Source organism: Strix aluco, chromosome 2 (assembly GCF_031877795.1).
Source record: "Strix aluco isolate bStrAlu1 chromosome 2, bStrAlu1.hap1, whole genome shotgun sequence".
Taxonomy (NCBI): domain Eukaryota; kingdom Metazoa; phylum Chordata; class Aves; order Strigiformes; family Strigidae; genus Strix; species Strix aluco.
The window spans coordinates 4,945,413-4,970,495 of NC_133932.1; the positions used below are offsets into that span (position 1 = coordinate 4,945,413).

Below are 25,083 nucleotides of genomic sequence, written 5' to 3' on the forward strand. Positions count from 1 at the left end.
TGTTGCGGCTCAGCAACCTCAAAAAACATCTTGCTGTGAAACTTCTGATTACTTGGAAACATTATCCTTTTTTTTCCCCCTGCATCTTCATTAGTTTTACTTGTAAAATGTGTGCTTCTTAACAGTCTTTGCAACTTAGAACTGAGCTGGTCCAAAATAACTTTGCATTTTGAAAGCAATTATCCTGTGTAGTTGGAAAAAGAATTCTTCCATGAAATGAAGTCTCTTTGCTCGCAGTCCAGTTACCGAGTAAAACATCTCGTTTGCCTTTTCTCTGTTCTTTAACACTCCCAACCCCAATATGGATTGCCCTTTGAAGCTTAGAATGCCATGTGGAAAGATGCCTTCAGAGTTCCCAAAACAACATAAAAATCCTAGAGCCTTACTCCAAACAGGAAAAAGTCTTATCCCTTGAAACCTCTGGTCTTTGGTAATTCCAAGAGAGATGTAGTGGAGAGAGCAGAGTTGGGACACTGGATGCTCCTGAGCTTTAAGCCAGCCCCTGAGCACATGAGGGTCTCTGGTGCAAAGGCTGCTTTCCTGTCCAGGTAGGAAGGGGGAGGAAAATATTGGTGGGGCTTCACTCATCTTGAGGTGTTCTCAGAATAAGAAGCCATGAGGTCTACAAGGGTACTCTGGAAGTAAACACTACCCTGGTACCCTTGATGTTCTTGCTATCTTTGTAAGAGGTTAACTGGGGGTTATTAACCAGCGGAAATAAACTTCACCAGTTGTCCTACAGTGCTAAGGTCCTCGTTGAGAAGACTCTATGTTACAGGAACTAAAGCTGTCTTGATCAGTTCCTTGTGTTAACTGTACCCTGTGAGACCCTCGATTGCAGCTGGAGAGCTGTGTAGACCAGTTAATCCTAAATGGAGTTGCCTGTTCTTTGGAGAATGCAAGCTTCCCTTTCAAGTGCAGCACTGGCAGAAGCTGTTTTAAGAGAAGATGAGGTGGTGGGGATGTGCCCTTGTCCCCTTTGCTCCGCTCTCCAATCACGGAGAGTGTAGACTGTCCCAGCCACCAGGCTATAGGCTGCTCTGGGCAAGGGCCCTTTCTACCTCTTCCAAAGCTTGTTTTGTCACAGATTGAGTCAGTATTGATCAAGAGATGGGCAAGCATGACCACAACCTAATGCTTAGGGCACCTGCTGCAGGTAGAGGTGTGGCAGATTCCAGGCCCTGCTCCAGAAACTACCTGGTAATGTTGTTTTCCTCTTGCTCTGTTTGGAAAAGGAGTCGGGACAGGCACAAATCGCCGCGAAGCAAAGATGGCAGTCGGTCTGAGAAGTCCGTCACTATCCAGACACCTCCTGCAGAGCCGCTGCTTGGGAACGATGCCTCTCGGGCAGAGGAGGGCCAGGTAAGGAGAGAATGAAAGCAAACGTGGAGTGTGGTTTCTGGAACAGAGCACGTGACTTACCGGTACATGAGTAGGAAAAAAGCGTTGCTTGCGTGCTGTTAGTAAGGAATCAAAATTTATGGGTACCCTTTATTCATGCATAAAGGCAAGGTCTCAATCAGTTTTGTCTTTTTCTGAGAGCATTATTTTTGACAGCACCAGTGCTGATGTGACTACTCCTGGGGCACTAATTTGCCTCTGTGTTCAGAGCGTCATCTGCCAAGCTCTATAGAAACATCTGTTTCCATCATCTCACTGTGCATTATTCAGGTCAATGCTTTCACCTGTTTGTGCACTTTTGTTTTTAAGCAGGATTTGCTCTAGGTCATCGCATAAAGCACGTTAGGACCAGGATCCCAGTAAAGAAAGATGAGAAATGTAAAAGTAATGTGAAATAGCTGGGAAGGAAGGTGAACTCAGTGAAAGCTGGTACGTTAACACCGGCTTAAATAAAGAATGGAATAATGCTGAGTTTAGATTGCACCCAGCATGGATCCAGTACTCTCTCTGCTTTAGCAGTTGATGTGATGGTGCATATTCATTTTCAAAGAATGGCTGATGCTGCAAGACATAGAACACAGGATGTTTCAGTGCCTCCTGCGTTGGATTTGGTGTGTGTTAATCCTTGGCTGTGAGGGTCCATATCTGCCCTTTCAAAAAAAATAAAACCACCCTGATGCCCAGTTTCTACCCAAACTGTGTATGGTAGTACTGATAACAGTATTCATGTAGCTGCCGGTGGGCTCGCTTCATGTATTGCCATTTGGTGTTTTGTAATCAGATGCTTGTTTTCATAAGTCCCAGATATTACTTCAAATAGATCTAAAGGTGCTGGTGAATTCTTAAGCCCATGTTTCCATGTAAACCTCCTCAATGTGAATTAAAGCCAAAGCAACATAAGTTGATGCACGTGTGAGACTTTTCTCTTAGGAAGCAGGGTGGCCTGAGTTGGGTCCAACAGCTTTGTACCATTAGAGATTTAGACTCATATTTCCTTATAACTGCACATTTTTTTGCTTCTGCCACTTAAAAGTGGGAAGAGCTGTTATAAGGGGTAGACTGAGACTAGGACTGCCTGTTGTCTTCTGGGCTGTAGCATTAAGCTGTTGTGGTGTTTCTGTCCCTTCTCTCTTCTGCACAGTTTCTCAGTTCATCAACTGGAGGAAACCAAGCTATTTCATGCATAAGCATAAAATCGTTGAAATGCTTAGATTGCTTTACTGGAGACACTGGCAAAGAGGGAAATGTGATAGGATTATGCTGCCTTTCAGGACATACTACAATGCAAATATCTCTTCTGGGGCCTCTGTTTTGGTGAGAAGTGACTCAAACCCCCCTCATATTAATTCAAGATGCTGTTTGTGGTTGGTCTGTCTCAAAACCCTACTGCTCTAGGCATGGGAGGTATTCATGTATTGGAGTGCATTAGAAGTTAAATCCCTGAAGTTGTTCAAAGTAGTTGTGCTGCTTCTGTCTACTCCTTTCCCAAAGATTCTTCAGGACTCTTTCAAGGTAGTGAATAAAGGTTTAAAATGATGCCTGTTTCTTTAAAACAGTGTGGTTTGATCGGCGTGTGTAGCTGCAGAAGTCTGGGGGAAGGTGTAAATCCTATTAATGACACAGGCTGCAGAAAGATACACTCAGGAGGGTAGGAGGAAGAGCAAAATGTGTGCTTCTGAATGAGCGTTGCAGCTACAAAGGTACCAGGCACCGAGCAACAAAGCGCATGCATCGCCACTGTTTGGCAATGTGTATTTGTGCATTTGTGGGAAGCATCGGGAGCGTTCGTGTGCATGAGTCACTCCAGCAGCAGCTGTGAGTCAAATCCATACATGTCAGTGTAACTCTTTGGCCGTGCCAGCACCAGGAAGGAGCAATTGGAGGCATCGTGGGATGGGAGAAGTAGCTTGCAGAAGTCCTCTGATATGAGCTAGGGAAGAAATGAGACTTTCAGAAAAGATAATGTAATCTGAAGCTTGACTATATGGCAGCTATCTTTCAGGTAAGCTTCTTTGTGGCCGAGTGGCTTCTGACAGCGTCCTGAACTCTAATACCAGAGCTACTAAAATCCTCTAAATTTAAAGCCCCATACCTGAAAATATCCTCTGTGACCACCTGTGATTTGTTGGTTTAACTAAACTTTTATTAGAACGTCAGCTATTGAGGGCAGCGCTACTGTCAAGGAGAATAAAAGAAAATGAAGTGGAGGAACTTGCTGGAAGTGCGGTTGCTTCTGTTATGGATGGAAAAATAATGTGTGAACATGTTTTTGGTTGTGTAACAACAACAACTGGCTTGAAACACTGAAATGAAAATTTCCCTTCCAGGTGCTTCTGTGGTGCACTTGCACCGCAGAATTTGTGGGCTGAAAGAGTGCTAGTCCTTGCCCTGCACATGGGAACTGATGATTACTGTAGTTTCCAAGAGTTATGTGATATGACTTGTTAAGTGTGCTGGAAGAGGAACCTCTGGGGTACAGTGAGTGGCATAGCAAGCTGAGCTACCTGCTCTACATTACCAGTTTTTAACACCTAATGTTTATAGTCGCTGGTTTGGACAAGTTGCTGTTGTTTCCAAACCTTTGCTAATTTTCAGGGCTGATTATTCAATATATTGAAAGTGTTGCTTTTGCTGCATTTTTTTTCTGGGACTTAAGTCTGTTGTAGCAATCTTTTTCCAGGCAAGAAAAATAGAAGACCTGGAAGGAATAACCTGATTGTTTCAATATTATTTTTGTTTATCTCTTCTTCTGTCAGGATGACAACTGGGGTGAGACCACAACAGCAATCACAGGCACCTCTGAGCACAGTATTTCCCAGGAGGACATTGCCCGGATCAGTAAGGATCTGGAGGACAGCGTTGGGTTGGACTGCAAACGTTACCTGGGCTTAACAGTGGCAGCTGTTCTCGGACTCCTTGTCTTCCTTACCCCCATCGCCTTCATTCTGTTACCCCAGATCCTGTGGCGGGATGATCTGGAGCCGTGTGGTACTGTCTGTGAGGGACTGTTCATCTCTGTGGCGTTTAAACTCCTCATTCTTCTGATTGGGACCTGGGCTCTGTTTTTCCGTCAGCCCAAGGCAGATTTACCAAGGGTGTTTGTGTTTCGGGCCCTTCTGTTGGTCCTCATATTCCTGTTTGTGTTTTCCTACTGGCTGTTTTACGGCGTTCGCATCTTGGACTCCAAGGACACCAACTACCAAGGAATAGTGCAGTACGCGGTGTCTCTGGTGGATGCTCTGCTCTTCATTCACTACCTGGCCATTGTGCTGCTGGAGCTACGGCAGCTGCAGCCCATGTTCACTGTCAAGGTAGTTCGGTCAACGGATGGAGAGTCGCGATACTACAGCTTGGGGCACTTGAGGTAGGTTACAAGCCCTTGAAGTCCAGTGGTGTAGATAAGCGTGGCTATGCTGTAGCGTGAAGCGTCCGCTGTTTTTGTACATGGGATATTGCTGGTTTCTGAATCTTCCCCCAGAGGAGTCTTAGACTCTCTCCAGAGTTACCAAGCTGAACCTCTCTTCCCCTCTGTGAGTATGGGAGAGCGTCCCTGTTTTGGAGGAGTCCTGTGCATTTCTGTAAATGGAAAGAGCTGATGGCACAACTTCAGGCTAGTCATTGGGATAAGCCTGATGAGGCTGCACTTCAGTCACAACAACCCCCAGCAGCGCTACAGGCTTGGGGAGGAGTGGCTGGAGAGCTGCCAGTCAGAGAGGGACCTGGGGGTGTTGATTGACAGCCGGCTGAACAGGAGCCAGCAGTGTGCCCAGGTGGCCAAGAAGGCCAATGGCATCCTGGCTTGTATCAGCACTAGCGTGGCCAGCAGGGACAGGGAAGGGATCTTACCCCTGGACTCGGCACTGGTGAGGCCGCACCTCGATGACTGAGTTCAGTTTTGGGCCCCTCACTACAAAAAGGACATTGAATGACTCGAGCGTGTCCAGAGAAGGGCAACAAAGCTGGTGCAGGGTCTGGAGCACAGGTCTGATGGGGAGCGGCTGAGGGAACTGGGGGGGTTTAGTGTGGAGAAGAGGAGGCTGAGGGGAGACCTCATGGCCCTCTACAACTCCCTGAAAGGAGGGTGCAGAGAGCTGGGGACGAGTCTCTTGAACCAAGGAACAAGCGCCAGGACAAGAGGGAATGGCTTTAAGTTGCACCAGGGCAGGGTCAGACTGGCTCTTAGGAAGTATTTCTTTGCAGAAGGGGTTGTTGGGCGTTGGAATGGGCTGCCCAGGGCAGGGGGGAGTCCCCATCCCTGGAGGGGTTGAAGAGTCGGGCTGACCCAGCGCTGAGGGATCTGGTGGAGTTGAGAACGGTCAGTGTGAGGTTAATGGTTGAACTAGATGATCTCCAAGGTCTTTTCCAACCTTGACGATTCTGTGATTCTGAGGTCTTTGTTTAAGATACCTCTCTGCACTTCTTGCCGTGTCTCCTTACTGGAGGAAAGGACAGAGGCCTCCTTGTGTAGCTGCAGCTGGCTTGTGCTCTTTGTACGGGGCAGATGCCACTTTGAGAGCAGCCCTTCAGGCTGTGCAGAGCATCGCTCCTTGGAGCCTCCTGACAGAAGGTCACCCGTATGTCAGGGGCTGAAGGAAGAAGTAAGTGGCCCTGTGGGAGAAACCTATTGTGCTGTTGAAAACATCCATTTGTCCTCATTGCCCTGTGCAGCCAAGAGTTGTGCAGGAAACCTGAATAAACATCCCTTGGGTCAGATCAAGCACTGCTGCTTGGATCCTGGCCTTTTGTGGCCAGTTGAAATGCTTGTTCAGGTGTTCGTGCTTGGAGGCCTGTTACTGTGACAGGCTGGGGCTACCTTGGAGAGTTTAGCCAGAGAGTTATGCCATGGGATCTGAAGGCTCCTTCCAGTGACTGGGGACTTTCCTTGTTTCTGAGGTCGGCAGTTTTCCACGGTTTTGTGTTTGCTTGAGGGAAATAGCATTTAGTCCTGCTAAAGCAATTGCCTTGATGCAGCTGAAATCTACCAGCAGTTCAGGCATTTAGAAATAATATTTTTAGTGGGTACTGGAGCATATGTACATGCTATCCTGCTCCTGGTTTGGTCATGTAGCATGGTGCTCTTTGTCGTTGGTACAGATCAGTTTGCTAGGTCATATGCATCTGGGAGTGTTTGGGAGCTGTGCAAAATCCAAAGGTATGACATGTGCGTGCTTGCTTCCACCTTCCTGATGGGGTTAATGCTTCCCTCAGCAAGGGTAAAAGAAAGGACAGGTGTCTCGGTGTCCTTAGTTCCCATGTCCTATGAAGCTCTCTAGAAATCTTTTAGTTCCTGTGCCCTGTGAAGCAGCTGAGCTCTGAAGATGATTCCCCAGACTGTATGTGCACTTAAACATCTGTTCTGCTTATCCTGTCCAGACCCCTATGGCATGCATATCTACTTCAGATGGAGAGATTAGTGTCTGCTGGTTTAAGTGGATGTAGGAAGAGTCTCCTGCAGCCATTAGTTTAGCAATGGAATTGCTTTGAAGCAGATTTAGTGGTTGAAGCTCAAGTCTGGGAGTTGACTCCTGGATGTTGTCTCTGGCTTAATGGAAGAACTCAAGGCCTTTCGGGTGAACTAGGTCTGGACACTGCTGTATTCTCCTTCTCTGTAAAATGTGAAGGAGACACCCCCTTCTGTAATGGAAGTGCTCCCATTGACTTAATGAATGGTTACCTCTAGGGTTTAAAAAAATGAGCTAATCTCTGTTGGTTTTCTTGTGAAACTTTTTTTAAAAAAAAACTTAAAAATTCCTCTGTAGTAAGTGGCAGATCCAGTGTAGCCTTTAAGACTAGGGAGATGGGGAGGTGACTACCAAAGAGTTCCCCTGTGCCACAGCTTTGTGCCGTGAGGTGTGCCGGGACAGTTCTCCCATGAGTGAATTCTGCACAGAAAGTTTGGTACACGTATGTATACAGCTGTATATACACACAGCGTGCAGGTTTGGTTTGAGAGAGCTTGCTGGTTGCTTGGTGGTAGATTGTGGGTTTGCGTTCAGAGGCATTAAGATCTTACGCCTGCCAAAGTCTGCGTGTCTGCCTTTAACCATGTGAGTAAGCTTGCCATTGGAAGCAAAGAATTTGCTCAAGAATCAAGGCCGAAATATTTAATAGCACATGTGTTAGAAACAGTGCTCTCAAATTCTCTCTTTGCAGCAAGGTTTTGAAATGCCTTGGGTGATGCGAAGGCAGCAAAGAGTTGTAAAACCTAGGGTGAAATCTGAGATGTATGAAAATTAATAACTTCTCATTTGTTGGCAAGGTGATTGCAATTTTGTTTGGCATATGAATCCAAACCATGAAGCATGTAGATGCTTCAGTGTCTTGTGTTACAGGAGAGTCTTGCCAAGCGTGTCTATTAATGGTAAACTAGTGTTACTTTTTCCTTAGTTCCTGACAGATGAGTATAATGTGTATTGACACGTTCTGCAGTCTGTGTGTCTTTCCATCTTTACATCAGTAAGGTAGAACTGTGTAGGTTTGATCAGTGGCCAAGTGTTTCCCAACTGAAGGAGAGTTCATTCTTTCTCTCCCTCTCTTGCTACAAGCAACAGGGAGAGTTACTTGCGCGTTAATGGTAAGAGCTGCTGGTCTTGATACAGAGTGTGACCCCAATGTGACAAACACTGTGAGAAGTTAATGTAGTTGGGATCTCCTTCAACTTCTCCAGGCTTAGGACATGAGGAATTTGGGAACTTCTGAACACCTTTGGAGTGTAATTTTTCAAAGTTTCCATAAAGGTCTGGTGGGTGAAATGTCAGTCAGGGTCACAAGGGGTTGCACTCTGCCTCTGGTTGGCTCTCTGGCTGAGCCATGGGGCTGGGATGGGAGGTCTGTTGATGGGGAAATGTGGAGACATGCAAAGGCGGTTGGGATTATTCAGGAAGACTGGAGAAGCAGCCTTGTGGGTGTGCTGGAGAGGTGGTGTAGCTATGATGGAGTATGCATATACTACTTGTTGCTGCTTCCGAGCTCTCCATTTGCCATTGCGCATATTTGCCTCACTTTTAAAGGGGTCTTAGGTTGTGGGCTGCCAGCTGGAAGGAGGAAGCATGATTTAACAGATACAGCAATCTGACTGTGTCCTGAAATCAAAACTTTGCTGCCTCAGTCCAACCTTTTGCCCTCTAAATGCAATCAGATATCCTAAAAGTTTTGCTCCCTGGCTGTCCGTGGAGTCTGTCTTCCTCAACAGTCCAGTGTGCTCCGAAGAAGCTGGTGGTGAGAAGGCTCTTGAGGCATCTTACCTTGTTCAGTGTTGCTTCTTGGAGTAGCTCTGGATTTTTCCACAGGAAAATTGTTACGAACCGTTTTAGTCCAAGGTGGAAACTTTCAAATTCTAGGTCTTCTCTGATGAGACAGAGGGAGCTGCTATGTAAATATGAGGAAAACAGGCTTTCAGGGGGAGAAGGGAAGAAAACAATAGCTCAGCCACCCTTCTGGAAAACCATGTTTTTGCCAGGCAGGGTACAGACAGGATTTTCCACCCTCCCTGACTCTAAATACAGCAAAGAAGCTGAAAGTGCTGAGTTAAGTATTCCGCTCCACCCCTGAGGGCCCTAGGTCCAGGAGGGTAAGCATATTTGGGAGTAGTTCCCCAAATTCATGTTATAATCAACCTATTAATAGGCTGACTTGGTCCCACCCCCAGCACTTTGGCTGTAACTTTTGTTCTGGGAGACTTGACTGCCAAAATGAGCATTCCCTTTGGCATCGATTCAGGAGCTTGGGAGCGGGGGGAGGTAAAAATTAAATTGGAGTCCCAATATATGTGGTGCCAAGTCTCAGCTCGCTGACTGCTCTGCTGCTCCTGGTAGGAGGAGTTGCCACGCAGGGGGAATGTTTTATGGTGATATGTATGGGTAAAGAGCAGGGAATGGTAGATGTAAGAAAGGTCAAGCCTGGGAAAGTGTGAGAGGTTGGGTGGGGAAGCTGGTGAGACTTCTGAAAGCAACGACAAAGGGAAGTAAAGGTGGGGGAGAACAACAGTAGGTAACTCTTCAGTTGAAGGGCTGAAAGTTTTGTGAGCTGAGGCATGGGTTTGCAGCTGAAGCTTTGGCTTGTCCCTACGGATAGGGACATGATGGCATCTGTCATCCACAGTTCAGTACCTTCTGGATGGCTCGGAAACTATGTAGGAAAAGGGTGTTGCTGGAGAAAACGCTCCTTTTCTGTAGTTAAGGTGCTGAACATACTCCCTTCCTCTCCAGTGAATGTTCTTTCCCCACCCTAGAGCTTTGCTAGTCTAGACAGCTCAAGAAAATGAACAGCTTCAAACACATGTGGTAATTACTGATCTTACACATAGACTGAATGTTGAGCTCCGGTATAGTCTTGGTTTTCTGAGGTTAGAAACGTCTAAGAGTGGGTCTTTCTCCTCCCTTTTGCTCATCCTTGCAGTAGGGATATGAGGAGCAGGGCTATGATAGTTGGTCGTGTCAGGCTGTATGCACTACTGAGTGCTTCAGTCTGCTTTTCTGTGCCCTTCCTGGCATGGGCTTGCCTTTATGAGCCAGCTGGCTGGGAAGCTAGCGGAGAGGTCACCGTATGGCTTTGGAATCAGGGTACAGCTTTTGCAGACAGCTGTGAGCTGGTTGATGTTCTCTATCCATCTAATCAAGAGAAGCTTAGTACTCAGAAATAGCAGCTCTGTAAGGGAAAAGTCTGTTAGAGCATTGCCTGTACCCACGTTACCCATCTGCCTTTGGATGGATGTTTGCTGAACTGTGGTTTAAAAATCCATGAAGGGGGAGCAGCTGCTTCCCCAAAGCAGGTGCCTGTCTCTGAAGAGCCTGTACCTTCCCTGCAGGAACTATCAATATCTTACTGAGAAATCTCGTGGCTTGCACATGGTCACAAAACAAAGTAGATGCATACATGTTTCGTGGAAGAGGAAAATATTCAGCCTGTCTCCCAGCTGAACTGACGGCAGCAGAATCGCTGTTCTTAGGTGGTGTGTGAGCCCTTACCTTTATTACAAACCAGAACTGAAACAGGATTGTGTGGTGGAAGCTGATGCCACTCTTGACCCAGCTGCTTTGGGTTGGCAGTCTTGTATCTATTGAATCTGTTGCTTATAAAACTGATCTCTAGGCTGTCAGTATTTACTGATCTAATTTGATGAGTGCTCTCTTGTCTGTGACCCTTGGTGCCACTGGGGCCTAGTGAGGGAGCGCGTAGAGGGCCAAGGAGCAGGAATAAGCTTCTTCAAACTCCAGACTGCATTTGTAAGCCTCGCACATCTGATCTTGCAACAAGGAGGTGGTGTGCAAATATGCCTCCCCTTATCAAGGGTGAAATTTTTCTAATTAAGAACACCTGGTCAGCATTTGAACTGCACAGAGTGCTCTTTCCTCGAGTTGTGTCAACACTTCTGGCTAGGTTATGCTGTCCTAAATCTCCCTACCCCTCAAGAGGAAAGCTTCCATGGCGTATAGACACCTTTGTTTTTGTTTCTAGCATGGTGAAATGTGTCAGCTTAACCATGGGTCTTGCCTGAGGCAGGAATCTTGCTGTTTCCTGGCGAAGGAAATTCCTAATGTGTGTCCAGTGGCATTGGTCATTTGTAGTGTGACTGATCCCATACACTTGTGGGCTATTTCTGTTTCCAGTCAAGTGTTCAGAAGTGGGACAGCAGAACAAACATTGGTGCCCACTAGTGCAATGCTGTACCTGCCCAGCTAAATTCCGCTGGAGGTGTTGTCCGAAAAACAGATTTGTCTCCCAGTGTGCTATAGGTCAATAATCACACACTCGGGAGAGACATTGCTTATTTATTTTAGGGTTGCACAAGCCTAGGTGCTTGGTGGTCTCCCACAAATCACACCAATGCGACTTTTCGCTCTATATTTATACACAAAACCTGCGGAGTTAGTAATTTTCAAAGTCCATCTTCTCTGTGATTGGTTAGTAATTTACAGACAATTATAATTCTGCTGATACAATGTTTCTACTACTACAACATGCTCAGGGGAAGGGTCTTCACCTGGTCAAGGGTCTTCTTGACCTATAGGCGTGATTTTTAGTATTATAAAGAGGGTAGTTCATCTAAGGACACATGGACCTTAAGTTTGCCAAGTTGGCCATGTACCCTTCTTGAGGTCTAATGACTCCAGGATGTCCTTCCTCAAAGTAGGCTACCTGCTTGTCTTCTGATTAGGGACACCTTTGGCTTTAACATACACAAAGAACATCTTTCTTGAGCTAAGCATAGCATTGCTACTTTGTTCTATAAGTTTAACCTGCCACAGAGGCACTCTGGGTTTGTGGGCTCTTTCTTCTACCCTGTGTGTAGTTGGCTTGGTCTGCGTTCCCAGGGTCTAGAGGAATTACACTGACCCTCCTTTCTCCTTGGGGTTTCTTCAGCCCTTACCATCTTCCATAGTGGTAAAGACTGTGATGAAAGAGATTGAGCTGATGAGTTTCTACCTTGTTCTGTAGCAAAACATCTTATTAACTGCATGTTCCACAGACTAGCGACTTTGCAGAGCAGCTCTGCCACCAGAGCCTCAAGCCTGTGCAAAATTAGCCTCGATCCCGAATGCATTTTCTCTGTACTGAAATCTCTACAAGTCACCCTGATGCGCATTTCTGTGAGTGTCCCCCACCCCTGCCCATCACCAAAGCTGATGAGCACCAGCATTGAATAGTCTCTCCTCCCAAGAATTTCTGGGATAGCTGGCTAAATGGGTGTTAATTGCATCTGCAGGTGTGAAGCTCCTGAAGAAACTGAGGGGTCTGCTCCAGAGCATCTTCTTTAGCACTAACTGAGAGGTGTCAGACTTGACCTCCAAGCCCATGTCTTTCCAGCGGCACTTCACATAACTGGGTGTTTACAACCACCTTTTCACAACTCATCATCTCTGCAGCTGGGCTGCTTCCCCATGCTCCCATTCCTGAGCTTGCAGAACTCTCTGTCTGCAGCTGTGTGGCATGGGCAGTTGAGCATTCAAACACCCTGTGCCATGGAGTAGTGAAGGAAGGTCTGACTTGGGGCTGAACTAATAATGACTTAACGGGAAAAGACTTCCAACCGCATTCTTAGTCATTCTTAGTCACAGGCAATACCTTTCCCCCTCCTGCCTGAGTCTTCTGCCTTGCCTCCGGGAGGATAGTGTTGCAGAGAACAGTTTACCCGATTGCTCTTGCCATGAGGGTGCCCGTGGAATTGCAGAAGGGAATTTTCCACTAGCCTCTGAAAAAAAAAAAAAAAAAAAGTGTGCTGTTCCCTGCTGAGGAGGGAACGGTCTCCTTTGATGCTCCAGATGAGTTATGGGAATGGTGCCTTGTTCTGTTTTATGAGGGACTGTTTGGTGGTGCATGGGGTTTGTCAGCAAAGTTCAGCAAGGACTGGTTACTTGGGGCAGAGCAAACCTCATTAAGAGGGTGTTTGTTTGTGACATTAGTGAGCAGCAGACTCCAGGAGTGCTGGGTGCTTCTCGTTACAGGGGATGGGAAAGCCTAGGATGGACCGTTGGTATCTGACTGCATGCTCAACTCATCTGGGAGTTTCTGGTGTGGTAAGCCTGTCTCCAAAGCCTGTGAGGGCTCTGCTTTTCTGAAAGAAACATGTTTTCCTAGCCCCTTGACTTTCTGCATACACTTTTCAGCAGATTTCATATACAGCTTTACACCTAGAGCTGCTCTTTGTTTTGATAAAGGTGACAGAGCTCAGGGAACTGAAGTGCCCACAGTCATCTCTACCCCTCTCTCCTCCCTTGTTTGATCTTGATCTTTGATCATGCCCAGTGCCCCTTGTGCACACACCACCTCTCCTCTCCTTTTCGTGGGGAGGAGCGTGGAGTTGAGAGTACTAGACCGCAGCCCAGGTACCAGTTGTACCGTGCTCCTGCAGATGCACCGGGCAGCAATGGCGAGTGGTGCAGGGTGATTGTTATACCCTGGAGCAGTCTCACGTTTTTTAAATACTTAATACTTTAAAAGTTTACAAGCCTACTTGTAAGTGAAGGGCCTGCTGTCAATTATTAATCCCTCTGGCTGGTACGACATCACTTGCTCCCTGACAGGGAGCTGGTAGGCTTTGTCCTTCTGAAAGAGGTGGTGTGGAGGAAATGCCATTGGTTTCATCTGCAGGGATTCCCCTTCTTGTTGGCTTGTCTTTCAAAACCAACACTGCCCAGAAGTACAAGAACAGCATGCGCTCCAGCTTACCCTGTACTTAAGGGGTTTGTCATGTAATTTCTTTTCCCCTGCTCTTGGTGCCCTCCACAAAGCTCCTGTATGTACCACCCACAGAGACAGATGGTCTCCCAAAGCTGCTGAACAAATTTTGTGGCCATGAAGATACTTTTATCTTCAAATGCTGAGGGGGAAAAAAAAAAATCCACCCCCTCAACCTTTGACATCTGTTTCTTGTGGTGAATGATGAAATACAAATATTCTGCAAAGGAGTGAGCTGTGTGCCCTTTGGGGGAAAGGAGGAGGCTCACTTTTTGTTAAAAGTGCAAGAAATTGTAAATTTACATTTCTTGTACAGCACAACCAAGTAATGTCCAAGAACACTGGAAGCTGATGCCTGACCCTACCCTGAAGGAATAAGGAAGAGTAATAGGGAGCTGGGTAGAAGTAAAAGAATGGGGGTTTTTGTTTGCTTTTGCCACAAAACTGAGGGCAATATTTTTGCTTATAACTTAGATTCGCCCTCCAGCACTCCCTCCCCTTAAATGAACTGCTGTGCTCAAATCCCCCTTGTACAGTTTAGGTCAAGTGGGGACCTCAGCTGAGAGTGTGGGGAGAACTGTTCCCTGGCTGACAGCAAAATAGCACTTGTGGCACAGCAGTAAGGACCTTAGCTGCAGTTTGGGGGCTGCCAGGGTCATCTGCATCCTTGCTGGGGCTGGATTTTTGATGCTTAGTTCAACTACAGACCATGTCCCTGTGGCCTCAGCGTAGTTTGTAGGGTTGCTGGGTGCTGGCTATAAAATGAGGCAGCTCTTGCTTGGGCAAAGCTTGCTGGGGTGGAACTGGGTGGGGGGTGCCCTGTGGTGGAGGGATGCTGGGCAGGGAGTGCTGGGCTGTAGTTTGAGAGCTGATATTCCTCTGTGTGCAAGGGTCTGCTAGCAGATAGCATCGATGCTGCCTCTTCAAGCCTGTCTGTGTAGGCTTGCAGGGAAATAATGCTCCGAGGTGTTGTGAGAGAAATCCTAGAAGAAGTTAAAGCTGCTTTATTGACTCAAATGGCAAACTTCATTTAAAGTCTGGCTGCGTTAATCCCGTCCCCTGCTGCGGGTCAAGTAAGAGGTGGTCCTCTTTCCTGAGAGAGTACCCTACCAGGCTGCTGTTGGAACAAGAGCTGAATACTGATGTTTCATGGCAGCAGCATCTCAATGTATAGTCCTGTTAGAACACGAGTTTTGCTGCCAGTGGAAGCTTTGAACGCTTTCTTTCCATTGTTTCCCTAAAAGTTGCATTTCTCAGTTTTACTTAAAAAAACCCTAATCGACCCCTCCAAAAACCAACCCCAAATAAAAAAAAAAACCACCCACCCTTATTTACTTCATAGCTATTAATGTAACTTGAAGAATTCCTTGTCTAAAGACTCTGGCCTTATTTGATGCATGGTCAGGCTTTAAATTATCTTTTGAAAATGTAGACTCTTAACTTCTTGCTATACCTGCCAGTTCCTGCCTATTTTTTTCTCTTTTGAGGCTCAGACTAATCAGAGGCATAGCATACATGTATGTTGGGAAGAGGAAATGCATCACTGCCACAGATTATTCTACTCCCAGGGACTGGGAGTGGTAATCCAGGTACTGTATATTGTGGCTGCTGCAAGGTTCCTAGGCGCATGAACGGGACACAAGCTCGAACTGGAAGCTGGTGGGTGCCCTGTATCTTCGGGCTCGGGGGAATCTGGTATTTCATCCCTTGTGTGTCTGCGCTAAGTGCCTATTTCACTCTTGCATGCAGGGTAAGTTCTTGGTCTTGCTCCCAACTCCCGTGCTCAGAAGGTAAAGCACACCTTGGTGTCGTCCTGTCCCCCCTGACTTCTTTGAAACTCCTTAAATCCTAAATATAACCTCGAGTGTGTAGAAACTTTTGAAAGAGGTTAAGCCTCTCTCATAAATACTTGGTACACCCCTCAATTACATAAATGTTTGGTCATGATTTCACATCACTACTTAAACTAATGCTGCTGCAAAAAAATAGCAAATCAACAGGCTGATCCTTCCTCACCCCTCCCAAAGAAATCTTGTCTGGTTGCACAGGGATCTGAATGGTGGAACTGGTAATTTATATCTCTGTATTATCAATGTTACTTTATAGTTTACGTGTGTATCTTTCTTCCTGGATTATTTAGCCCGGCTCAATTTCTGCAGTCTTTTTAACTGCTCTTCTGGTGCTTAGGGGTTACAAAGGCTTGTGGTGGCAGAGGAAAGGTGTGATGGTCCAGAGGGAAAGAGGCACACAGCAGCATCTCATGGTGGTGCTGGTTTCATTGAAAGTGGTCCTGCTGCTGCCTGCATGAGGAGATAGGTTGTACACTTGTGTTGCCAGTCTTCCTGCAGAGCAGGAGCGGTCCTTGGTGGTGCTTGGCTCTGGCTGCAAAAGTGTGGTCCTCTGCTGAGCTTGGGGAAAGAAGAGCCTCAAGTCCTTGCTTCTCCTCCCCTACCCAGCAGGCCTGCAGGGGACCAGCTGTGGCCCAAGCATGGGAGACAGGTCTCATGCCCCAGGCCGTGTGCCTTAAGGTGCAGAGCTGGACATGATGTACCACATGGATGGCATCTTATTGCTGTGGGCTTAGTGTAGAGTTGTATCTTCAGCTGTGAGACTGGACTCTTTAAGTTATTGAGCCACACAGGTCTCCTTCCACAGGGCTTGTTGGCCTCAATAGTCTGCTCAGGCGTGGAGGGAACAACAGTAAGATCTACTTCAGCAGCGTCCCTCACTCTCTCAAATTGGTCACAAGTCTGTGTTGAGTTGGGTGCGGACAAGAGGAGCCTGCTTGAGCTGCTGGCAGCTGGGTGCAACACCCACAGGTGCCCAGGGAAGCCGGCTTGCCCCTGAGTCTGTCTGGTGTGCCTGTATCTGCCATGCTGCTCAGGTTCATGGGGACGGCTCAGCAGCAGCTTCCTCCCATCATCTCCTTGCTTAAGTTGTCCCCTTTGTGCTCGTCTCTGACTGCCCTCCTTCCCAACCTGCCAATTTGCTCAGTAGATAAAGCAGGCCTTTCACAGCTTTGGTTTTGATTCAGTGTGAGCAGACGGTAAGTTGGGTTTCTTTTTTTTTTTTTTTTCTCCTAAATAAGCAAGTTAGTATTCTCACTAGCTCCCTCGAGGATATCCCACCACTTTGCAAAACGGTGGTGTGGAGGCAGACTGCTTGATGTGCCAGCAGTGTGCTTAGAAAACCCATTTCTGAGCATACGGATCCAGTAGTTGCTGCTCTCTAGATCCAATTCGACTACTACTGGCTCCTGAGGGTGCTGGGTTGGGCTTGTGGTGTCTGGCCAGGCGTTGGTTTGCTTCACTGTGGGCGCCTGGGACGTGGCGGATACGTGGTCGGACACAGGCAGCTCCTTTGCTTTCTTCTTTCTTCTCTGCGTTGCAGCAGACCCTGGGGCAATGAGGTAGCAAGGGCTCGCTCTCTGCTTGGTGAGAAGGTAGCGCCTTCGCCTGTTTGAATGTGTTATGTATGATCAAAGGAGGTGGATGTCTCTAGTTTGAGAGCTGTTGGGACATCTGCGTGTGGTTATGGGTGTCTGAGGAACTGGTTGAAATCCAGCCCAAGTATTAGTGCCTGAAAGCTGCTGTTGTCCACTGGCTAATCCATGAGTTACACCGTTTGGATTTAGTGGTTCTGCTAGGTGTCTGTATGGTGAGTAAGTGCTTGAAAACACCCCACCACACACACTGTTCCTCTTGGAGTGGCGGTCTTGGCATAGGAGGATGCGAGTGGTTTGCTTTGGAGTCCACTCTCCTGGCAGCTGGCTTCTCAGCCTTCTGGAGGAGAGGTTTGTCGTGCCGCATGCTCAGGCTTTCACAAGCTGCTCTTTCAGATACAGTCCCTGAAGCTGCTCTTGCTGTACGCTCACGTACCCGTCCCAATGGATGGGCTGAGGTAATTGGTGCAACGTACGTTTGCCACATGCTAACAAACTCCCCTTTGCTGTTCTGCAAGGGGGCTGGACGACAGCCTTTCTGGTTGCCTAGGCTGTCCCATTGCAATAAGGCATCCTAGAACTGCATACGGTGAACCTGGGAAGAAGCTTAGGCTCAGCAAGGGCTTAAGTCTTTCCTTTCTTGTGAAAAGAGCCCCCCCCGCTCCCATAGGAAGCTCTTCTGGTTCTCTGGGACCTCCATGGTTTCTAAAACTCATGTTAGGCTTTTGCAGCTTATTATTTCGTTTTCTATCTGTTGAATATGATGTTGGAGATAACAAGTGGCCCTATGATCTTTGCCTTCCTTGGTACTGTGTACCATGAAATGAGATGTTCACTGTGTTACTGAGGAAAGGAGTGTGGTGCTGTCACTAATATCTGGCCTCAACACCACGACTGTCTTGTCCTGGTAAATCACATTACTGGACCTTTTGGACCACTCTTCGAGTGAGAGGATTGCACTTTCCTCCTCTTCCTCCTCACTATAAATTACCACTAGTTTTGGGTTTTTGTCCTAACTAATTACAATAGCTGCCACCTTCAGCTGTTTGAAGTGGAAGCAAGGGCAGTGTGGCTGTTGGGAAAGCATTTATTGACATTTGAAGTTCTACCAGTGACTGAGAAAAACATTGAGCCTGTGTGCTGGTACCCTAAAGACCAGTTAACTTCCTGAAGTATCAGCCTGGAAAGTTTCTCAGAAGGAGAATTGCAATGGGAGCATGCCTGTGGGTTTACTGGGGTTTTATAGCTGCTTGCTAAAACTTAGCAGTCCGTACTTCTGTAGCAGCATCTTCTTAGTACTGGTCTGGGAATACTTTTATAGGGTTCTTCAGGGAGGCTAAAATAAGTAGCTTGCTTGGGTCATATAACATAAAGGAGTAGATTATTTTTTTCCCCCAAAATTTGGTCATACCCTCCTGTAAAATCCTCTAGCTTAAAAGCTCCCGTTTATGTACTCACAGCTCTTCCAAATAATAAAGATTCAACCATAACAGCAATGTTAGTAGTCAGCTTGCAGGGATCCTTTTCTTTTTCGGCCATACTGGATGGTTTTGGCTAGACTGCTGTTGAGGAAAACAAACAAAAACACACAGCTGAAAATGAATTGTACTGTTCCCCTCTCATTCAGAAAATCTGTACACTGAAATCCCTCCTGCATCAGCAGCGAACCACTGCATTGCTCAGCTGGTGTGTTGATTCTGGCTTTTGTCTCACAAAAAATGAGGCAGAGAGTGCTTGTGTTGTAGAGCACCATATCTTGGACCATGGAGGGCAGAAAAGGGGAGATCTGTGGCTAGAAACTGGGCTGGTGTTACCCTTAAACTTACAACATTCATTTAACAGTTGTTCAGGTGTCCAGTGTTGGGGATGGATGGGAACACATTCTTTTTTTTTTTTCTTTTTTTTAAAAAGGCTGGGAGGGGAGAGACCAGATAGGGACTGGTTGCTGAAAAACTGTGAGACAAACCCTGTGTGTGTTTTTATATGGAGCCCAAATTGCACCATTAATGAATGGATATTTGCTCCCTTGGGACACAGTGACAACCTGATACTATGCTGAGGTGTCCTTCCCTTCCCCACTAAAGGCCTGACCTTGCAAATTCTCTTCCCTGCTTGACCAAATGCCACAAGTCTGGTATCTAAAACAAACTCACTGCGTCCCGGTCACCCGGTGCCTGTTCCAGGGAGGGCGAGGAACACGCTTGCCTGCCTTAGCTGAGCCGAGACTTCAGTTGTGGTTGTCTGACAAGAAAATGTGGTTTTCCTGTTCCTAGGGGCTGCGGTCTTGTTCTCTTGACTCTACCAAACTGAAATGCTGTTGTAGTTAAGACGATCAAAAGACATTTTTCTGCTCTGCTTGTTTGGCCACAGCTGCTGAAGGAGTTTCTTGTCTTGGCATCTCCGCTGAGATCTGGCTCCAGCTCTGTTTACTGGAGAGGACAAAACTGCAGCTAAGGCATTGGTGCTGCCATCAGTGATGTGAAGCGCTTTTGCACAGCCTTGGTCATCTCAGGAGCCTTGCTCCGAGGTGCTGCTTGGGAAGGACAGTGAGTACCACATCCCTTGTGCTCTGGAGGAGCTTGCAGGAGACAGCCCCTGGCCTGGCAGTGCTGCCTGGGGAGCATCTATCTGGGCAGCCTGTGCTGGACTCAGCCCTAGCTATGGTAGGCAGAGCTGGGTAGCAAATCTATGTAGAGGATAGTGGAAATACCTTCTGTAATCGTTTTCAGCAGGGATGTTGGTGTGGGAAGCATTTTAATTGCAATTGTCTATTTCCAGTTTTATTTGAAGGCTTTGGTCCTAGTGACTTTGCTTTGGAAGAGCAGTCAAGCATGGTGAAGGACCAAGAACTTGAGCCTCAGCTCTGCGCCGAGCAAAAGAGCGTGAGAAGGAAAAGGGTTTTCTGGGAGGGAGATGTGATTGTAGGGTGTTTCTGGGAAAGCACAGAAGTTTTCTAAGCCTGTTGGGTGTGAGCTGGCAGCACTTCTAGAGAGTAAGAAGTGCTGCGGATGAGCAACTCGGCGCTCCAGGATACCTCAGCATCTCTTGCAGTAGATAAGCTTGATGCAGCTGTAGGCTGGAGACAGCTGGTAAGGCAGAGTTGGCTCTGTGTGGAAGGTTGCTTTGTGCAGTCCTTGCTTAGCTTCTCTTTGAGGTGCCAAAGCTTCCCAGTTGGCTGTGACATGTATTTTACATGTCCAGAGACCTTGGCTTGTTTTGGTGCTGTGTCTGTTTTGGAGCACACAAAAAGATACTGTTTGGAGGAGTCTGTGTTGGGAAGCATTTGATTAAATAACCCCGGGCTTTCTCTGCCCTCAGCCTTCAATTAGCACAGCAGGGACCAGGGCTCTCTTGACTATCCCTATGGATTTTAGGTGTGTGGCTCGCCCTAAACTCTGATGCTGCAGGATTTGCCTCCATAGCAAGGTAAGGAAGTGGGTGCTCTGGTAGCAACCAGCTCAGCTCTTTCTGGATGTGTATTTATAGCTGTTGCAAAAGCACGAGACACTCCTCTGCCATTGATGATTGGCCGTGTCTAGCTGATGGTTGGTACAGTACCATGACAGGTCACATTTCTAGCTTAGCAGGAAAGCACAAAACTGCTAAAACTATGTGAATGAGGGCTGCTGCAGCCTGCTGAGTTTGACCCTAGTGTGTCTGCTGGCAACTTTGGGTGAAGAGGTGTGGCTTTCATTTTTTTTTCTTCTCCTTATTTTCTTTTTCACTAACCTTTTCCCACCACTTCAGAAGACTCAAAACGTTTTTCTAGAAATGAGTAGGGCCCAAAGCCAGTATTTTGGTTATATAAACAGGGTTCTTTCCTTGTGCTTTGCTTCAGCATAGCACTGCCTTGTTTTCCTGGAAGTCCTCTAAAAAAAGCCAATTTCAGTATTAGTGTAGCTACGTCACAGAAGGCAAATACAAAGCCAAAATGGCCTCTGAGTTAGAGTATGGCAAGACCTCAAATATCAAAATCCCGTATAGCAGCAAGTATTCAGAAAAACTGTTCCTGACTTACCTTTTGAGAGAAAAAAACCTGGTGATAGTTGCTGCTTTTGTGTCACATGTCCCCTCCTCCACTTCCCTGTAAAAGTTAATTCATTACTGTTTGTAAAGGACTCTGCATTTCTCTGCCAAATGCCACTGAGATACCCTGCACTTCTGTTGTGTCTGCTTGTTTGCTTTCCCTCTTGGCAGCGTGCTGTGACATGGCCTTCTTCAGGGGAGTAATAATAATTAAAAAAAAAAAAAAAAGGCAAGCAACCCTCCAACAACACAAAATGCAAAGTGACAAAATGGAGAGCCTTACTGATACTGCCTACAAGGGGTTTCCAGTAGGCCACTGTCCTGTGCAAGAGGTGTTGTCATAGGTTTTGAGTCTGAACTGTTGCATGAAAATGCTTTCTGTGCCCTGATAACGCTTTTCTTTATTCTGGTAGTTTGTTACAATGCCTGAAATATAGGGGGCTGCCAGATCCTCTTTGTAGGACAGGAGGAGGATCCTTACTCTGACCTTCTTCTCCAAACAGGCAGTTAAGTATTGAGACTTTCCGTTCATATTCTTCCTGCCCCTCCCCATTCTTTTAAAATTGTAAACGGAAGGAAAGCCTCAGTTTGCTGAAGTGCGGGGTGAATGAATGCAGTGACCGACATGGTGCTGAGCTCCTCCTGAGACACTGCCGCACGGAAACAGCCTCTGAACGCGGGTTCTGGGAAGGCTGCCAGTTTCCATTCCCTTCGGAGCTGGCGTGCGGGTGGAGAGGAGCCTCGCTGCAGCCCCTTCACCTTGCTCGCAATGCAGCAGAGGCTCTGTCCTGCAGTGGAAAGTCCCCAAAAACGCTAAATTTCTGTTGCGAGACAGCAGGCTTCCTTAGCGTTTTGCTTCGCTCCTACTCGCTCCTCAGGGCTGCTCTGGATCCTTATTTTCTTGCGGTTACCCTCTTTCTTGCATATTGAGTTGCACATGTGTGTTGGGTCCCTTGCTGCCGTGTTTGGGACAGCTGTGCCTGGTCGGACGAGGGCTCCTCTTGCTTTGCAGCTCCCGCACGGGGCAGGACTGGCTGTCCTGCGCTGCGCAGGGTGAGGCTTCCCCTTGATGTGGGTGAAGAGGTTGAGCAACACAGCCTGGAAGGCTCTGACTCAGCCTTCTCCTTGCTCTTTGCTAATTATTTTGACCCTTCTAATTTTCTTGTCTGCAGCATCTTCTCTTTAATTTTTTTTGTTGTTGTTCTTTAAATGAGAATTTGAAGAGTCACAGTACAGCTGTCTTCCTAACCTGCCATGCTTAGGACGGACTACATGGAAGACAGAAGTGGGCTGGTAGAAATTTAGGAAACTGATGTTTAATTACAATTCTCTCCCTAGAGAGCAGACCCTCTGTGTGACTGGGATATCTCTTATGTGGGACTGAACCTGAACTGGATTTGCATCAGCAAAAAAATAGCTGGGCTTTAATTTTCGGGGCAACAATGGTTGCTTATAACAATGTAAAAGCTTTATTGCGTTTGGATTTTGGGTGCATGTGGCAGTGAGTTGGTGGGGTGGGTTATTTAGTGAGGGAATGGAAGGGGTACTGGGTGGGGAAGGCTGGCATCCTGATGATAATATTCTCTGTGGGGTCCAGGGAAAATATGTATGTATTAAAATAAATTATTCTCTCCTGTGATGCACTGTGTTTTCTCCTAATAGAGCTAGTTGGTCAGTGGAGCACCTCCCAGACGTTTCGCACTGCTGGGATGGAAGTCCCAATGCTGTCTGAAATGAGTGCAGTGTATTAGCAGGGTATAACTGTTCATTTTTGTCATCTTGTTTTCAGTTGGCCCTAGTTTTCCAAACACTGCATTTTGAGATGAAACTCTATGGGAAGCGGACATGGAAAAACTCGGTCATGTTTGAATGCAGTCAGAAGGGGGAATGTGTGCTGCTGCCTCGTGTCGTCTTTTATGAAATTTTGTTTTTAAGCTGCAGCAAATTCACAGTAGAAATCAGAAGTTTGGCAGGGAGAATTAAATCGGCTTTCACTTGTTCTGTGACAGTGCCTCTGTGTGTGTGTGGCAGTGGGTCAGTCTGTACTACTTCATTAAAGGAAAATTATTTCCTTGATTAAGTAGTGGCTTTTTATTACATCTCGGTAGCTGAGTGCTTGAGGAGTTACTTTTGACAAACCTGATACGAGGAAATACGAAGGACCAGCACCTGAAAGGTAAAGCTTCTTTAAGATGCTCTAGCTGGATGCAAGAGACCCCACCAAACAGTCCTAAAGATGGAATTTGCTTCAAAAGCTAAATTCATCATCGTAAATGTATACAGCTAATGAAATATATGGCACTGCACCGTAATACTGACTGATGAAGGTACACAGTGAAGAAGTCTGGGTTCTTCTCTCTCAGAATCCTGTGAACAGGCTGGCATCTTCGTTCACTGATCAGTGGGAGGGGGGCAGCTGGAGACTGATGAGGGGGGGGTGTTTAAATTGCTGGGGTGTGATGCAGAAGTTTAATATTAGCACAAGGCACAGGAAGATTTAAACTGCTCCTTCAGGAGCATGTGTTGAATCAGTGGCAGTGCTGAGAATTGAATTTACGTCTTAATTTGTTGATGTCTTATTTTCCCACGTTACTGTCCTCGCAATGCTTTCTTCCTATGTTGTAACATGTGTGAGAATACTCGGTTGCTTTCCTTAGGAGAGGCGTTGTTGGTAAGTGTAAACTTTACAATTAACTGGCAACAAATGTGTTTGCAGTTCCCTTATAACTTTTGTGGGTTCAAAATGAAATTAAATGTGGGTTCTTGGCAAACTCCAGCGGGCTGAATTGGTGATCTTGGTGATTTGCTGCGAATACTACTGCCAGCCAGACGCCACGCTGGGGCGTGGAGCCAGAGCAGTGGGGAGAGAGCTATGTCCTAGATCCCACGTGTGTGTTCGCATTTTTAAACATCGTAGCTCTGGCTTGTTTTGAAATACTGTCCTATTTGTTGGTAGCAGTGCCTACAGACATCTCTGTTGTTGAAATGATTGAAAGGAAGATAGCTCTGGGTTGAGCCTTTCCTGCTGCTGGCGCATGTGCTGTTTTGCTCCCATGTGTCATCATTTTATGTAGAGGCATCCCTTCAAAGGGACGGGGGGAGTGTCACTGCTCCTTATTCTGTCCCTTGCCTGGGATTTAACAAGCAATACTGAGGTAATCCCTTCTCTGGCAGCCATACTCCTCAGGCAGTGATTTTATCTTGCTGTGAAAGCTGAAGAGATGGGCTCTTGTCAGTGCTGGGATGGAGGAGATCTGAGGAGCTGCGAGGTGCGGCTGGAAATGACTCAAAGGGAAAAGCATCCATCCTGAGCTGATCCCTCCGTCTAGGCCAGCCAGCTACAGCAAAACCAGCGTGGTGCTCTGATCTTCAGCCTGGGCAAGGTCTCTGCGTCACAGCTATCATACTGCCGAGGCAGGCTGAGCTCTCGTTCTGTTTTCCCATACTCAGGCAGCCTCGTGCTTCAGTTTGTGTGCTGCCCTTGTTGAGGGATTTCCTGTCATCCTTCTGTTGAGGTGAGGGCAGAGGCATTTATCTTGCATCTCAAATGAAATTTCAGGTCCTAGAGAGAGTAATTAATATTCTGGCTATTGCACAATTCTGTGGGCGTGACAACCCTGTTCCAAATAATGTGGCTACCTCTTTTTTTTTTTTTTTTTTTTAGAGGAAACAAAAGAACTTGTTGCATATTGGGGTTTTTTTTTTCTTTTTTCTTTTTTCCCTAGCATCCAGCGAGCTGCATTGGTGGTTCTGGAAAATTACTACAAAGATTTCACAGTCTACAACCCAGCCTTGTTAACAGCCTCCAAATCCCGTGCAGCCAAGCACATGGCTGGCCTGAAAGTCTACAATGTTGATGGTAGGTGAGGTAAAATGTAGTCTGAGACTGGGTGGGTTGGGGAAGGGCTGGGTTGGCTTTATGCTTTGTTATGCACACATTCTCACCTTTTTGCTTTGCCAAATTCTTGTCTCTTGCTGGAAATCTTCCTAACAGTGCTGAGTTTGCTGGTTCCAGATGAATTTGCAGATGTGTTTAG

General features: G+C 46.8%; 1 protein-coding gene across 2 annotated transcripts in view; it reads left to right on the forward strand.

Annotated features, from left to right (window-relative positions):
- The window catches only part of VANGL1 (VANGL planar cell polarity protein 1), a 47,211-nt gene that overhangs the window by 8,298 nt on the left and 13,830 nt on the right, over positions 1-25,083 (forward strand). For both annotated transcript variants that reach the window (XM_074808652.1, XM_074808662.1), the window contains exons 3-5: positions 1,236-1,362; positions 4,158-4,765; positions 24,772-24,905. In XM_074808652.1, coding sequence (XP_074664753.1) covers positions 1,236-1,362; positions 4,158-4,765; positions 24,772-24,905 — 869 coding nt within the window. The remainder of the gene's footprint in view (positions 1-1,235; positions 1,363-4,157; positions 4,766-24,771; positions 24,906-25,083) is intronic.